This window comes from Adiantum capillus-veneris, chromosome 25 (genome assembly GCF_014529385.1).
Source record: "Adiantum capillus-veneris isolate H3 chromosome 25, ASM1452938v2, whole genome shotgun sequence".
Lineage (NCBI taxonomy): Eukaryota > Viridiplantae > Streptophyta > Polypodiopsida > Polypodiales > Pteridaceae > Adiantum > Adiantum capillus-veneris.
In genome coordinates this window covers 118,828,247-118,845,853 of record NC_140955.1, presented here as the reverse complement: position 1 = coordinate 118,845,853, position 17,607 = coordinate 118,828,247, and the positions used below count along the sequence as shown (strand labels likewise).

The following is a 17,607-nucleotide window of genomic DNA, read 5'->3' as shown; positions in this document are numbered from 1 at the left end:
CAGCCACGATCAACTTATCGACTCTCATCTGTCGTTTCATGATCATGTTGACTGCTTCGGTGACTACCTTCCAGTCGGATGTTAAGCCCAATTCTCCACTTGGATCCTCCAGCAACTACACTAAACTCTTTTGAAGTCGAGGATCAGCAGCCTGAATAAACAACTCAACCTTCTGATCCCTCGTTGAATGTTGCTCTTTCGAGGATAGTTGCTCGAATTTCTTCTCAAATTCCCGCAATAACTCTCGTGCAAACAGATTTTTGTTCTTCTTCTGCACCCACTTCATGAAACTTTGCCTGGTTAGTCTTTGAGAATCCTCCAGGAAGTATTCCTCCTGAAGCGCCTTCTTGAAATCCTGCCAATTCGGGCCTTGAAGCACCTGAATCTCTTTAATTCGACTCCTAAGTTCCGGCTCCGCAATCAAATGGAACCCTTCCACTGCATTCTGATCATCAATTCCATTCTCTTTCCATTATCTGTTCATAGATATTGCAAAATTTGCTAATATCCCGGCCTTCAAATCGATGCAATTTCTCGGTAACTGTGTGCCGAGCTTTACGGATCCTCTCTTGCAAATTGTATTGCTGTTGTGCAGCCTGCTGTTGTTGCATGTAAGCAGCAAACTGCTGCATGGTAGCCTCTTGCGGTGTCGACATCCTTCTTCACCACATTGCTCACCCCGACTCGTTTCACGTTGGGTTCACCAAGAATGTCGGGGGATAATTGTGCGAAAGGTGAGTCGGGAAGGCACCGGGCTCTTGGCTGTGAGAGGTGTGGGAAAAAAAGGTGTAGGAGATGCAATTAGTGGCAACAATATTCAAAACAAGCAGTTTGCCTAATTCCAGTTAATCGACAGAATCCATGATTAATCAATCCCTAATGGACGCTTAATGCTCCTTACAAGAAGAAATTCTGGTTTAATCCAGGTGCTAAACAGGAAAATTAATAGAATTCTGCTTACTCTGCCTTCTGCTTCCGATTCGAATGTCTAATGATGGCTTTGAAGCTTTAATTGGGCTTAGGGAATCCGAGAGAGCTTCCCCGCAATTAATGCGAGATTAAGAGCTTTTATGCGAGCTTTTGAGCTTAAGAGATTATGGGGAGATTAAGAATTTGTGGATTATGAAGAGGAGCTTAAGAACTTAATTAAGTGAGCTTTAGAGCTTAGGATTACGAGGATTAAGAGCTTGAAGATTACCCGCTTATGAGGAGCTTGAGACTATGTCCCTTCCAAGGAGCTTAAGCGCTTCGTCCTTATGAGGAGGAGATTAGGAGCTTGGGGATTATCCGGAGCTTAAGGATATGGAGCTTAGGAGGAGGAGGAGAACTCACGATGATGAGGTAAAGGAATCCAAGCTTAAGGAGCTTGAGAGCTCGAAGGCATGAGGACGTAGATTCAGAGCCTAAGGAGATTATGAGGAGGAGAGAAGAGCCCCCCAAGATGATTATGTGAAGGAATCTGTTCCTTTTTCTTCTTATAGTTGCATGGGCCTCCCCTTTTGCTTTAAAAAACTGCCTACCCATTAGCGACATCGCTAATGGGTACCTTCCCTATGACGTGGCAGGGCCGGGGCGAGTATCTCGGATTTCGGCGGGAGTGGCACATGTATGCCAAATGCGACTGAAAGGGCCAAAACATGCCTTAATGATGTTAAAAAGTGTTATGTTTGAAGTGAACATGAATGGGGTATTGTGTCCTAGAACTGTAGTGCTCGATGTGCTCTATCGGCCTGTCTTTACGGCTCGTCGATTGGAGCTACGGTGAAGAAGTTATGGCAGTTTAAAGTTCAAGTCGATTGCAGATCCGTGCCGGATTGGCCAACTGCAGCTGAAGGGACAAGAATGAAATGAATACGTCGGGCTGAAGTGCTCGCTTTGTGGAGCGCGTCGGTCTTTTTAGATCAGTGATCGGATTTACGGTTGTCAAGTTATTGACCGTTTAAGATGCACCGGGGGCCGGTTCCGTACCAGTGTGGTCGTCTCGGTCAGAGTGCTATTTTGAGTTTTACCCAGGTTTTGAAATGCACATATTGCGGGGAAAGGCCAACACTACTATGGCTTGATGTAGAAAACTGAGTTGCTTGGCAGAGCCTTGGCCGATATGTATGCAAAATGTGGTGCTGTTACGAAGGCACAAAAAGTTCTTGTTGAGTTCTCTGTCAAAAATGTTGTCTTTTGGAATGCAATGAGTATGGACGATGCCTTAGCCGGCACTGCAAGGCCGATGTGTATGCCAAAAAGGGTTGTACCAAAGAGATTTTGCAAGGTATACCAAATATGATGCCTTATTTTGCGGATCAAAGCTTGATCAATGCCGCATGCTAAATTAAGTGCCTTTATGTATGCTAAATGGGGTGCCCTTTAAGGGTCACCCACGTAAAATAGAGCAAGGCCGGCCGCCCATTAATAAAGGGGAACCTAAACCCTTAAGGGTGTGAAGCCAAGCATGGCGAAGGTGTGCAGGCAGCGAAGAAGAATGCGCAGGAAAGAAGGTGTGCTCATAGCGCGCGGTAGAGAGCTTGGATGGCACCGCCACAGAGTCGAAAAATGACCAGAAGGCTGTCGCGCTCGAGCTTGCAACCAGCCCTTAATCATTGTTCATTAAACATATAAGCTTCAAAAAAACTTGATGTGCATTTTCCTGGCATCTTTCTTTGCATGGGAGTGGAGCTGCACAACATCGTACGTGATCTAGACAAGGAAAACTTGACATGTCATTGAAAAAGAAGGGTACTTTAGGATGGGAATCAAAGGCCGTTTCTTCTTTGCACAAAGCAACAAGCAAAACCTTCACCCCACAATTGCAGTAGACCCCACTAAGAAGTCCAAACAAGGTCTTGGATTTCTCTGTATGGAAGAATTTGTGAGAGCTAGCAAAGAGAAGCTTTGCATGAGAGAAAAGATTGTCTCAAATCAAGCAAAAACTATAGGACAATGGCAAGGGTGAGAAGAAAGCTGTGTTTGTGGTATATGTTCTTCTTTTCCAAGGCACTTCTCCTCACGACTGAATCTCAAGGTAATCCACACCCCCATAGCACATGAATGCTACTTGACTGTCTATATGTGGCAACAAACATTGATTTTTAATGGGTTGATGCAATACTAAGACAAGGAGTTGTAGTGCTCTCATTGATGATGGTGCTAGGCATAGTATCTTACACTAAAAGTTGGTGACAGAGTTATTTTTAGCATAGACACCAAATTTACATTGTACATTGTGTCTAGTGAAGATGACAACGAAGTGTGGGACACAAAAATAAAGCATGTTTCTTTAGAGGTGCAAGAGAACAAGATGGAGATTTTCTTCCAAGTTGTGTATAAATAATATTAATGTAGCTCTAGCGTATTTGTTGAGCATGGTGATATGCAAACAGAGAAAATTATGCACCAAGAATGCACATAGAGCTTGAAACAAAGAAGACGATGTGCATAAATTGGGTCCAATCTGCCCCCATGCATGAGTAAGCTCCTCCCTTGTGCATGTATTTAGTTTTATTAATTAACAAAAAAAGAAGCCTAAAAAAGGGGTATATTCAACTTTAGGTAAAGAGTAACATACTTTATTAAAAAAAGAGTTTGCGTAGTTTAAGACAGCCCAAGATATGCCACTAAAGTAGCAAAATGTTTAGATCAATTTTAAAGCTTGTCAATGTTTAGACCCTAGGATATGCGTAATCAACTTAGTGGTAAGACTGCATACTAATGCATGAATAAACAAGGCACCCAATAGATCGCAACTAGAGAGTGACATCAAAATAATACCCAACATCATAAAGAATAAGCTCAAACCTATCTCCATCGAAGTAGCAATAGTCTTGTAGTCTTCAAGGTCAACATTTATGCAACAATGCCTCAATACACTCACTTTGACACAAAGCAATACCTCTAGCACATTGTTAAAAGAAGCGTCCAAATGAGATTTTAATGTCTTTCTCATTTGGTCTAGTGAGTAGTAGCAAGTCATCAACCAACGATTCTTTTGGAAAACATGTGTAGCCACATAAGCATGCATCTTCTCATACAAAGCACTGGGAGCTTGTTTTAAATGGTACAAAGGTTTTTCCAACCTTCACTCTTTGTTTTCTTGCCCTTTTGGACAAAATCACGAGGCTAGGTTACATACACTTTCACGTGTAAACCACAATTTAAAAACAGAGACTTCATGTCTAAGTAACCGACAGCGATCGATGCTTTGCTTGTTCCAGATGTTTTCGTGTTTGAAAATTCATAACAAGTTGGAGAACAAGATCGTTTTGCTTTGTAATCATGCATGCATTATGTGCATTCCAAACTTCTTGAGGAATCATCTGACCTTATTATAAAAGGATTAGGAAGTAATCCATAACTCAAAAAGCATGCAACCAAGTAGAGCCACATACAAACATAAGGTCCATGCTTATTAGAAAGAAACCAATAAATATCAATATTGAATACAAGTATGCGTATTGCACACACAAAAGCATAAAACTGATGCAATTTTCTTGATTGAATATTGACTAATAATATGAAACATTGGATTTGTTTGCTTGTTGTCTCCATCCACAAAAATCGAGACTCTTTGTAGTCGTCATCTTGCAGAGGTGGAGAGCTTGCTCTGATACCAATGTATGGCCACCAACTTGGCTACCTCCATCATCGTGGCCTCCGATTGGCACCTTCAAGTCCTGATACTAAACTCAATGAGCTAAGATTGGTGAATCTCCACCCATATGTTGTAATTATAGGTGCTCAATATAAAAATAACGGCTTTCTTGCCAAGTCCTCTAGAGTCTTCTCTCACAGGACCGTTATCTCGATATTGAGTGCCGACGTGGGGGGGCTTCTGGGTTCAAGACTTGGGGTGCAATGCTCTAAAGTTCTAGTTTTTTCCAAGTCGACTGTGCCTGAATATTTGCACTCTTCCCAACTTTATCGCTACTCATAAAGCCTTGTCACTATCATACATTCTTTTGTGTGGTGGTGGTGGGGGGTCCTTTAAAGGTTCTATCTGGTTCTAATTAGAAATCATAGTACCTAGGGTAATCATGGCCCTAGGAACAATCGGTGATGTAGCAATAACTACGACCATTTAGTTATGAATTTCGATGAATTACGCCACCCTTAATTCACTTCTTGTTCACCCTTAATTCAACTCCTTCAGGCTTTAGGAGGTGTGATGTGTCAACACGTCTCATGATCAAATACTTTTAGCTAATTGTGAGACCATGCAAAAACATCTCGATACCCATCAATCTAACGCTAAAGACTATCTTGTGCGGTGATGTTTAACATCAACCATATACCGCACCTAACCACTCCATGTCATTTAGAGATGTGACTTATCAAGAGGATGCATCACTTAGGGCTCAATGAATGCCAAAAGTGGGATAGAATTATGATACTTAGCCTCTTTACATAGCGGAAGCGAGTTTGCACATCCCTTTTTGGGATGGGCGCCCTGCCTTGGGGAACCAAATGAAGAGGTAGAACTAGTTGCTTCGTGTAGCAAGGGTTCAATGGTGAACCTTCACGCATACGAGGATGGGAGGTCTTTGCTGCCCATTGATTTGTCCATGCCTCTTAGCCCACAGCCTGTTGCATTTTGCGTGGTGGCACTCCGCATACAGAAGCCAAGTTCTAGCAGCGCGTGTGAAAACAGCCTTATATCTAGGCTGAGTGATTAGAATCAAATTGGAAATTTGAAAGTCTACTGATAACAGATCCACATCCTCAAAAGGCTGACTTATTAAGCGATTGTGTGCGAGTTCAAAAATATGGAGTTGTGAGTCCAGGTTCCGCAAGCGTGGGAGGCTCGTCTGCGAGCAGTGAAGCTTTGCTGCTGCGAGCCTAACCCTCAGATACTGGGCCTCCCGCCTCCGACCATCTATTTGCTTGCTTGATCCAGCATGTGTCCTTCGTTACCTTTTCTTTGCATTCTTGCAAGGTGAGATCACAGCTACGATCACAGACAGCTCGCGTTTGTGGCGACAATGAGACACAGTGAGCCACATTTTGGGCTCTGAAGGCACAACTCTGCTAGCACACGTAGAGAGTTAGGTTTCCATCCGGGTAAGCAGGAGTGGATTGACAGATAAGGTCTCTTTGTAACAATTACAATGGAAACTACATACAGGAAAATTTTTCGTGCAATTGGGATCTGAGAGGCTCGGCAGTTAGTTTGAATTAACCATGGATTCGGTGACTGCCACATCGAAGGAAAAGGACAGGGACAAGGAAAAGGATAAAGACAAGGAAAAAGATAAAGAGAAAGATAAAGAAAGGGAGAGAGAGATGGAGATGGAAGCTGCATTGTACACCAACTGTCTTCTCTTGGGGTTGGATGCCTCAGTACTTAGCCAAGGTGGTGCACTAAGAACAGGGCTATTTCGCCATTCAAATCCACGTATGGGAGAAAACCTTCTCCATTTCCTACTAAGCGCTCTTCGAGGCCCTGCACAATCTGCAAAGGCGAGTTTTTACGTCTTGCTGAATCACTATTGAAAAAGTTTTCTACTTGTGGCTTTCTAGATCATAAATAGGTCTTGTTTATTTCCGTAGGATTTTGCTGGAGTGTGGCCAATATTTGATGCAGGGCAATCTAGAGATTTTCGAAAGGTGCAATTTACAATATATATAATTTGAATCTATGATGCAGTACTAAGCGCCTTACAATAGTTCCTTGAGTCTTGCAGATTGTGCAGAATCTTATCAATGAGCTCGAAGCACAAGGGGCTTTGCCTCGAAGCAATTCTCGAGTATCCTCTCTTGCAACATGCTGTGGACAAAGGTTGGTTTAGGTGTTTCTTCAATTGCTATCTGTTAGCCACACATCAATGCTTCGTGGAAATTGGTTAAGAATGATCTGTCATGCTATCCAGAATTGGAAGTAGTGAAGTCTTGCTGTTTGTTTCAGTAATTATTATCATTTGTAAAGGAAAAGATATTTTGAAGAATTGGGTGCCTTAATGTAATCAGCCGCCGCATGGATGATCCATGCAATCACAAAACCGTGACAAAAACTGTAGCAGAACTGAAAACTACTGGACCTTAAATACTAGAAGTTGGGACCAAAGAGGCAGAGTTCCCCACAAACAAGTGTTTCTGGCAGTGTTTTTTTATTTTTATTGGAAGAGTTAGCTTACAACTGTGCTGTATGACCACACGCATAATCTGTTTTCCACCGGTACTAAGGCTGCAAATTTATAGGTACTTTGGCCCCTGAAAGCAACTGTAAAAATCATCTGCTATTCACAGTGCTTAAAAGTACTTAAAATCATCGGATATTATTAACTGGTGCCCAAATGCTCGCCCTGTGTAAAAGATTAGCCACGGTAGCACTGGTCCATACGTTGACTACTATGTCAGTGTATTTTTGACGCTTTAATGCAAATCATGCTGCAATTTGCGGCGCAAATTGTGGGCTGCCATGCAAGACTTTGGGCTGGCAAATCTGCTGTTGCATAAGGTTGTGTTGCATCTGTTGCCGCCCTTGGTTCTGCCACGTTATCGGCTTGTCACATATGACCTCTTAGATCATTTGTATCTCGAGGCTCTGAAAGAATATTAAACTTAAAGCTCTGGCCTCCATCTTTAAAGTTAGTTGGTGCATGTAACAGATTTGGACACTCCAAGTCAAGAATCTACTGCGACAGCACCAAATAACTACTTCAAAACAGTTCACAGTTCACAAATTTATTCGACACTGGCTCGGCGGAGTTCCGTGCCTAGAGATATTGGCCCCAAAGATTGGCGCCCCTTTCGGTATTTCTTTTTCTATTAATCTGAGTTCAAAGTACAAGAGTGCGGGCAGGGGCTCAAACTCAAGACTCTGCGTCCAGATGCTCTGAGTTGTGAGTGGCCTACCCACGTATTTAAAGATACAAGGGATGCCAAAAGCAGAGCCCCAAAAACTGTCCTAAAAGCTGAAAATCAAAAGCTTAAAGAAAATAAAGCAATTTTCAACTTTTCTCTCTCAAGCTTTAATAAAGCAGAAAAGTTCCTCTCTCTTGCTTAATGTATGAAATAAAGCAATGCCAAAAGCTTCCAGCGTAGCCAAAAAAGCATCGCCCAAAGGCTGCCAGCGTTGCCATGTCATCGCCCGCGAAAAAGTGCTGCAAAACGCGGGGATTCCGTACAGCAGGCCACTTGTCAGCTTTCCGCAATTTTCGGGCTGTCGTACGGCCAGCATGCCACGTCAGCATTCTGTCCGTAGCAGCCAACCAACTGTGGGTGCACCCAAGGTGTGTGTGAGTGCACTGGGTAGCCACGTCACCAGTTTGGGACATACCCCCCTCTTGAAAGCATTGTAATCGCCCTCTATTACGCCTGCGAAACAAACAGAGGCCATAAACCGTCTTAGCAGACATTGACTGTTAGTACCTACGCACTAGGAACACATATCTAGTACATGTACCAATCGACAGTCACATCACACGACATCACAGGACATCACTCGACATCACATGACATTCAACATTCATTCGGATCTTAGACCATGATTTATCGGCAATGGAGCTAGCAATCGCATCTAGATCCAATCGGAACCTCATAGCTGTCCGATTGACTAACCCCTATTGCAACCGTCTATTCGAGATCAATTAGACCAAAATGCTGCAGTCATTTCGTCTATCAGTTCGTGCACTTACAAACAAGTCAAGAACAAATCAGTTTCATATTCAGGAATTCCATTTCATAAAGTCATACAGTAGAATATTGTCAGCTCTCAGTATCCCTGAAGCTCAAAGAGACATCAGTGACTCTAGTACAAAAATCAAGGCATCTGTTGACAAAGGAGCGGAGTAATTCCCCTCTTGTGCATCCCATTGCACCAGATCTCCGGCCAAGTTGAATTCTGGGTTCCATTTGGAATAGACTATGCTAAATCAAAAGCTTTGAGGTAAAGTTTCACAATCTGAGTATCTGCTAGGTCCTCCTCCTCCATCCACTTCGCATCCAATGCAGGATAGTTCTTGAACTTAACCAAGAACCGCCTTTGGACTTTATCTTTATTCTTTGTGTCCTTATGTGCCAAAATCTGTTCAGGAACAAGGATCTCCTCGTTTTCTTCCACTTCGGGTTGCTCATCAAGCTCCCCATCATTAGGCACATCACCTTTAAAAGGTTTCAAGAGACTCACATGGAATGCATTGTGAATCCTCCAATTGTCAGGCAGTTTCAGTCGGAAGGAGACATCATTGATCTTTTTAGAAATCTGGAAAGGTCCATAGTATCGCATACTAAGCTTTGGAAAAAGCCTTTCCTTTCCCTTCTTCTTTCTCAGGCGTGCCTTCTCAAAACGTAAGAGCACCCAATCATCCTCCTTCAATTTCAAATCGCGACGATAGCGATCCGCTACCTTTTTCTGTCGTTCTTGAGATTTTTGCAAAGCCTCGTGGACCTTGGCAAAAGCCGTGTCTAAGTCGCGCGTATACTCATCCGCTTCAAAAATCTTATCCTTCGTGCTTAGGACGATGGTAGATCAAGCAGATACCATGCTCTGATACCATGTCATAGTGTGCAGCTGAGAGAGAGAAAGAGACAATGGCACGAGAGAGAGAGAAGAGACATGACAGGAGACAGATGGTGGAAAGACTGGCAGCCCAATAACTCCATATGGCTACATGGTGTGAGACAATACAATGAGAAAGAGGGTGCCCCCCCTCCTATATATAGGAGAATAGGGGCTTGTCGGGCAATAATCCTCAATATAGCCCAATGACCTAAAAATATGACCCTCCAATATAAATGGGGGAATATGTGACCAAAACAGGTCTAAAGTGGGAGATGTGCTGAACAACCCTAAGTGTGCCTGAGATCCCTGTCAAGCAGGTGTACGGGTGGCCAACCCACAACCAAAGGCCAATGCACGTGAGTGGTGAGGAGCCTGTAGACAGTGTGCGAAGCATCTGGAGATGAAGAATCTAACAAATAGCAATGTAGAGGTATCTGCTTGTCTCTGCCCTCAGTCTCACCCATATGTACCTAGACTGCTCATCCCTGCGGGCTATATGTATCAATGGTTGCAACTCCTCCCTGAATAAGACTGCCACTCCCCCTGAGCCTCGTCCTCTATGCTCTGATCGAGTTTCCTGTCTGCAAGTTGTCTCCCATTTGTATCCGCTAACATGTGGCATAGACTGCCCAGGGGCCTGATGTGTCTCAGAATAGAAGAAGATGTTTCTCCATGTAAAACTATCCTCAAAAGCACCCACATCAAGGCGTAGAGATCCATTACAATTCCAAGTAGCAACTGAGTGTGGTCCCATCGGTCTCACACCGTTATGCGGAGCGCCTCTCCATAATAACCACTCGTCCGTCTCTATAGTAGGCCAATTTCCCTTTCTCTCGAGCTGTCCTTATCTCAAACATAACTTCTTGCATATGAGCAAGCTGTGAGAGTGTGAGGTCGTCTCCAAGGAATATCCCTGTCTTCTTTAGTGTAGGACACTTCTTCAAGAAATCCTTCTTTGCTTCAATGGAGGGGACGCTAAAGATCAATGCTCTCTCCTTGGAAGTCTCCCCATTTCCTTCTCTCTTCTTCCCCACTCTCCATGCCTTTGTGTGAGTGGCCTCACTACCCATCATAATTAGAAGCTCTTTGATATCCCCCTCCACATCATTACGGTCTCTTAGACCAGTGACTCGTACATGTAAAGCTCTAGCCTTCCTCCTTTGCTCTTCCAGTAGGGTCATGTTGATGATTGGGGGAGTGGGGATGACTGTTGGTTCTTTCTCTTTTGCTTCCTTGGCGACTTCTATCCACTGCACTCGTGCCAGTGGACAACTCTCCCAAGCTCACAACCTCCAGTGGCCAGTCTCAAGAGCTACTGGGTCAGGATCTATGACACAACTCCTTCCACAGATGCCCACAACTCGGATCCTATGAAAACAACACTCTGCCACCTGTGGTGCCTCTAATGAGTCCACTGCACTCGTGCCAGTGGACAACTCTCCCAAGCTCACAACCTCCAGTGGCCAGTCTCAAGAGCTGCTGGGTCAGGATCTATGACACAACTCCTTCCACAGATGCCCACAACTCGGATCCTATGAAAACAACACTCTGCCACCTGTGGTGCCTCTAATGAAACTCGGTGTAAACGACCCTCACCATGTAGCTCGAAAAACAGGGAGGGTACAGTCTCTGAGCAAGCCCGAACTGCGATAGAAACTTCCAGTCGTGTGAAGGTCCCCATCCATCTGGGCGCTGCTGACTCGAGAGGTGTGAGCCACTCAGCTTGTACTGCCTCTCTGATGTCTTGACGCATGCTCTGCACCCCTCTCATGCCATGTAGCTGGATGCTTTGAAGCTCCTTTGACAAGCCTGAGAACTGTAGCCAGTCAACTAAAGTGCGTGCTGGACCCTCTGCTATCGGACCCCAAGAAACATGAGGCCTACTACCAACCAAGTGGCCTCTTTGAGTGCTAACCATGGGGTTCCAAACAAGGGGCTGTCTGAGGCGCTCCTCTGTGCAAGTAGGCTGATGCTGCTCCAAGCCTCTCCGCAGTTGCTCCTAGTCTCTTGCTCATGCCAACTCTGCGCATCTGTGTGAAGATCCATCTGGTCGAAGGTCGCTGGGGCCTCCAACTTGGGGCACCCTAGCACTAAGCCGCTGAAGTAAAAACTCTGGGTCCACTGAGATGCCTGTCGATGGAAAGCAAACTCATGGCGCCTCTCCTCTGTGCTGGCAAGCTCCCGACGAGCCTGTTGCAATTGCTCCTCCAACCAAGGACTGTTTGGATGTTGCTCCGCATCCTCTACAAGGAAGCAACGCCCCGTCGGAGACGCTGCTCCTCTCTCGCTGCAGCCAGGCGGGTCATGGACTCCTGAAGAAATAGCCGACTAAGCTGAGCAAGTCCAGAGGCCACTCTGTGAGCAGGAGAGTCCTGCATGGCTAAGCCTCTGTCCAAAGAGCCACCACTCTCTCTGTGAGCGCAGAGTCCAGCCCTATCAGGGATACATAGCATCGTGCTCCCCCTCCTTTGTCTATCTGTCACTGTGAGGATCACTGGTGAATGGTCCGAAAAAGAAGTCCCAGCCAGAATACAAACAACTAGAATACAAACTGTCCCACCCAAGTCATAGAAGTGGTCACTAGTGTAGTAGTGATCTATCCGAGATAGATTCAGTCCTTCCACTCTGTGGTCCGAACGAGAGAAGCCCAGGCTGTCTGGAGGCCTCACAAAGCTAGAATGCTGCCACACATCTGAAACCTGCAGTCATACAAAACCTCTCCCAAGCTGCCAACTCAACTCCATGCACAGTAGTATGGTTACCTCCAATCGTGTGAGAGGGGTCCTCCAACATGTTGAAGTCACCCCCAATGCACCATTGCTCTGCCTGCGGCAAAGACTCAACAATATGAGACCAAAACTCTGCACGTGCACTCGCCACATTGGGCGCATAGATGTTTAGGAAGCCCACGAGGCAACGTGAACCTGCATAGTAATCCACTGAGCCCTGCCTGGCACAATAATCCCTCTGCCCACAATGGCTTGCTTGCAAAGAATCCGCAATAGTCATACATACCCCTCCTTGGATGCCTGCAAGTCCAAATGCAGCTGACCAAAACATCTCATAGTGACCACGCAAAATCTGACCACATCGTCTAATGCGGCTCTCACAAAGATGATGCTCCTGTAGCATAAGAATGTCAATCTCACCACCTACGAGGCATCTTTGAAGCTCTTGACGCAGCCGACCCTACTGACGCTGAAACTGGGGCCCTCCTAATCCCTGCACATTCCATGAGATGTGTAACTAAGTCAGACTTTGTAAATAATTAATTTATTTACGAGAAAAGAATTATCTAATTAGTTGTGTGCACACCAGAATAGACCTAGCAGTTCTAAGGCCTCAGGTGAGCCTAAATGCGGGCTAGAACACCTCAGAGGGACCTTAGCAGAAATTACCCTGAAGCCCTAGTGATTGGGAAATCGGGTCTTCAGAAAGGGGTAAGCAATAGCCTCAGATTTTAGGCTCAGGAAAAATACGCGCGTCAGTACAAGCACATGAATGAGATGGGGTCCTTAGAACAGTGACCCTAAGGCTAATAAAGCTAATAAAGCCTTAGGGTAAGTTTCGTGAAATTAAATTTAACGGTCCGTGCCCGGGCGGGCGGCCGGACAAGTGTGAACAGGTAAAGGCGGTGCAGTGTCCGTGCGGCATTGCGCCGGCAGACCTTTGGTGTTCTCATAAAAGAATCATTGGTAGCGGTTGTTAGTTAGTTGCACATTTTTTTTAATGAGCTAGAAGTTTTTAAAGTCAAAAGTTGAATGGTTTTTAAGTTTTTAAAGTAAGTGTGCCAAGTGGCACACTTACCAATGCAAACTAACTCTCTCTCACTCTCACTCTTACCCTCTCTCTCTTCCTAGCGCCCCCTCTCCCTGATGGCTATTTAGGAGCCCCCCCTCCCCCATTTTCAGGGCTGGCAGTGCACCTACCCCCCCTAATGTGAGCGTGCTCTACGCGGTGGAGCCCTCCATTGAAGCTTGAGAGCAGCCCCTTGTGACATATGTGGTAGCCTTGTGCTCCCATTGTCAAGAACAAGGGATCTCACAGTCATAGACACCTTCTGGTGAAGTTTCATTGCGAGAAGCTGCCGTAGACGCTCTCTTAGCAGAGTACGGCTGCTGAAATTCTCTGTTTTCAGCCCCTAATCACCTAGATTAGGGCTGTTTTCAGCAGATCATCCATAGAAATTCTCTTCTCTCTCCTTATCCTAAGTCTACATCAAGTTTGGCGCGATTCCATCGCGAAGAAGACCTCTGTTTCGGCGTAGGGGTGTGCACAGGTAAGAATTTCAGGTTATGTGCAGAAAATTACAGCAAGCATGTGCGTGTGCATTTTGCTTGTTTCTCTTTTGTGTTCGAGGCATAAATGAATGAGCATGAAGGCAACACATAACGGAAGATGGACTCTCCTCTGTGAGAGCTTCCGATGAGCTGTTTCGGAAGATAGACTCTCTTTTCGAGAGCTTCCAACCAGTCTCGCAGAAGAGGGGAAATCCCCTAAGCAGTAAGAAAGTGGAAACACTTTCTCAGTCAGTAGTCAGAACAAAACAGAAGAAAGAATAGAGGACGGGCGTATGCCCCGTTCCTGTGCTTGTAAAGATTCTCCCTTAGTAATAAAGATATTCTCGTTATGGGGGGGGACGAGCCCATCTTCTGGTCCCCAATGAAGTGTCAAGTTTTCTCGCTCCCTCTAATTCTCTTGAGTATTTGAAGTGCAATTAAACGTCAGTTTACGCTTCCGTATTTTTGTGACAGTGGTATCAGAGCAAGGTCCTCTCTCTCTTCCTGAAGGGATTGACGACTCTTGGCAGACTGCAGAAATGGGAGGACGCGAGATAAGAGTTCTCTCTCCTTCAACAGCAGGTGGAAGAGTTGCAGAAAGCTCTCTCCCATCCAGAAGTCCAAAAGATTCTCCATACTCTTGAAAAAGGGAATGAGAAAATGCCGATGGGGTCGGGAGAAATCCCGCAGAACCCAAAGGCGCCACAACCAAGAAAAGATCCTTTGATTGGAACTTCCCGCATGCACGAGAGGCAGAAGAAATCTCCAGAACGTCATGTGCGGTTTAATCCAAAAGTTCAAGAGCAGGATCCCCCTGATTCCCCTCAGTTCTCTTTCATGAAGGATCTGGAAGACATAGTTTCTCCGGAAGACATGTTTCTCGACGATCCGTTGCAACAAGAAGTACATTCAAGGGAAAGGACTCCTGTCCCCAAGGAGTCTAAGCATTGAAAGAAGGAGCACCATAAGAAGAAGCACCACAGGCAGAAAACATTCAAGTCGGGAGATAAAGATGTGAAATTCGACACCTACAATGGACGGCGTGATAATGACAAAGCTTTGGCTTTCATCCGCCAATTTGAAGTTGCATTTGCTGAAGGGAATTTTAAAGAAAGATCCAAGCTTCGCCATGTTAGTTTGTACCTGAAAGGCACCGCCAGCAATTGGTGGTTAACCCTTATCCTAGAAGATCGCAAACCCCAATACTGGACCGCTTTCAAGAAGTTCTACGCACAGTTCCTTCCTCCAGACTATGAGGAAGAGGTAAAGAAAGAATGGGATCGACTTTCACAGTCAAAGAACGAAAGTGTTCCACGCTATGTGGATAGGTTTTGGGACGTTCTCTTGAAAGTCACTCCATTCAAGAAGATTGACGATTCGGAGAAGATGCGCAAGTTTGAAGCAGGTTTGCATGAAGCCTTGCAAAAGGCTATGAAGCTTTACCCTCGAGGTAACTTGCAGATACTTATGGAATCAGCCCGCATAGTTGATGGAATACATGACAAGGGTACTCCCAGGAAGATGGAGCAAAGCACTTACCATGCTAAGCAGAAGGCTCTCCATGAGCAGCCTACCTCTTCTACTTCTTCTCAAAAGAAGAAAAGAACCGCCTCCGAAGCAGAAGCAAAGCCAAATCAGCCCAAGAAAGGGAGATATTTCTCTCCTGCTGAGTTGCGAACATACATTAGTGAAGGAAGATGCTTCAAGTGCGGACAAGTTGGTCATATGAAGGGTGACTGTCCTACCAAACCTCCACAACCACCCTCTTCCAATGCAGTCCCAGATGTACAGGGAAATACAACCAAGGATGGAAAAGAAAGAGCTCTTCTCAAAGCATGGGGTAGTATCAACAACCAGCGGGCTCTTATTTTGTTTGACCCTGGTAGTACAGACAACTTCATCTCTACCAAGCTAGCTGACGACCTGAACTTGCAGCCCAATCGTTTTGGAGTCTCTATTCAAGCGCAATCTGCTTTCAAAGGGCAAAACTCAAACTCTACTCCAATCATAGGGAAGTTGAATCTAAAGGTCGACGACTACAAGGATCAAGAGTCTTTCTTACTAGCTTCACTTGAAGGATGCGATGTTATCTTGGGAATGCCTTGGCACTACAAGATGCATCCCATTCCTGACTATGTTCAGAAAACCTTATCTTTTGCTCATAAAGGAAAGGAGTATCTTGTACTTGCAGATGCAGGAGATTGGCGTATTCCTATCGCCAATCACATTGCCATCAAGAAAGAAATGAAAAAGTGTGTTCCAGCGTACTTGATTTTTGCAAGAGAGAGAGATGTGTCTGTTTCACAACTTTCTTCCTCTTTAGAGCAAAAAAGACTTAAGTTAATAGAAAGATATAAAGATTGTTTTGCAGATGAACTTCCAAATGAACTCCCACCTTCGCGACCTGAGGATCATACAATTGATTTGATCCCAGGGAGTTCTCCTCCAAATCAGCCCCCTTATCGAGTTAGTCTAATGCAGCAAGAGGAAATTCTCAAGCAGGTTAACGAACTTTTGGAGAAGGGCTTAATAAGGCCTAGTACTTCTCCATATTGTTCACCTGTCTTGCTAGTACAGAAAAAGGATGGCACATTCCGCATGTGCATAGACTATAGATCTCTAAACAAGATCACAATCAAGAATCGATTTCCAATCCCTCGGATTGACGACATTCTTGATAAGTTACAAGGAGCTAGTGTCTTTAGTCGTATAGACTTGAAGAGCGGTTATCATCAAATCCGCATAGCTCCTCAGGATGTGCATAAGACTTCATTTAGAACAACCTTCGGGTTGTATGAATTCTTAGTGATGCCTTTTGGACTCACTAATGCACCAGCTACATTCAACAGAATGATGGATAGAATCTTCCACTCATACAGAAGCTTTACTGGCGTTTTCTTTGATGACGTCTTAATCTTCTCAGAGACGGAAGACGAACACTATAAGCATCTTGCCTTAGTGTTTGAAGAATTACGCAAACACAAATTATTTGTGAATGCTAAGAAGAGTGAGTTCTTTCTAAAAGAAATCCACTATTTGGGCCATATAGTATCTCACAACCAGGTGAGAATGGACCCTGATAAGATCCAAGCAGTTGTAGAATGGCCTACGCCAACTACGGTACATGATGTACGAAGTTTCCTTGGCCTCTGTTCTTATTATCGGCGTTTCATTCGAGCTTTTGCCGCGATAGCAGGTCCCCTCCATGACCTGACAAAGAAGCGGATTCCATTCCATTGGGGGTCTGGACAAAAACAAGCTTTTGAAAAGCTTAAGTATCTACTCAGTCACGGACCTGTTCTCACTGTCCCTGATCTTCGCAAACCTTTCGAGGTATACTGCGATGCATCTGGAGATTGTGTAGGAGCAGTTTTGAACCAAGAGGGTCACGCGATAGCCTATGAAAGTCGGCGCCTTAAAGATGCAGAGTTGCATGCCTCCATATACGAAAAGAGCTAATGGCAGTAATTCATGCTCTTTCCATTTGGAAACACTATCTATTAGGAGCTGATTTTATTATCAAGACAGATCATCAAAGTCTTCGCTACTTTCTCACACAGAGAAAGTTATCAGAAAAGCAGATGAGATGGGCCAACTTTCTTTCAATGTTTCATTTTCAGATTTTACACACTTCTGGAACGAAGAATGCAGTTGCAGATGCTCTCTCCAGGCGTCCAAAGATCAATGCACTAACAACAATTTATCATGAGGAACTAGAATCTCTCAGCGAGATGTATCCTCAAGATCCAGACTTCGCCACAATTTGGGCAGATCTTCAAGCTGGTCATTCAAAGCCACCTTATTGTATCCGGGATAATACACTCTATCGTCAACAAG

General features: G+C 44.7%; 1 protein-coding gene across 2 annotated transcripts in view; it reads left to right on the top strand.

Moving 5' to 3' along the window:
• The first annotated feature begins 5,707 nt into the window (after positions 1 to 5,707).
• The window catches only part of LOC147425545 (AUGMIN subunit 6-like), a 29,090-nt gene continuing 17,190 nt past the window's right edge, over positions 5,708 to 17,607 (top strand). The window contains exons 1-3 of one of the 2 annotated variants that reach the window (XM_086500141.1): positions 5,708 to 6,447; positions 6,538 to 6,594; positions 6,672 to 6,766. In XM_086500141.1, coding sequence (XP_086356267.1) covers positions 6,169 to 6,447; positions 6,538 to 6,594; positions 6,672 to 6,766 — 431 coding nt within the window. In that variant the 5' untranslated portion in view covers positions 5,708 to 6,168. The remainder of the gene's footprint in view (positions 6,448 to 6,537; positions 6,595 to 6,671; positions 6,767 to 17,607) is intronic. The other variant, XM_086500142.1, reaches the window with a different exon arrangement.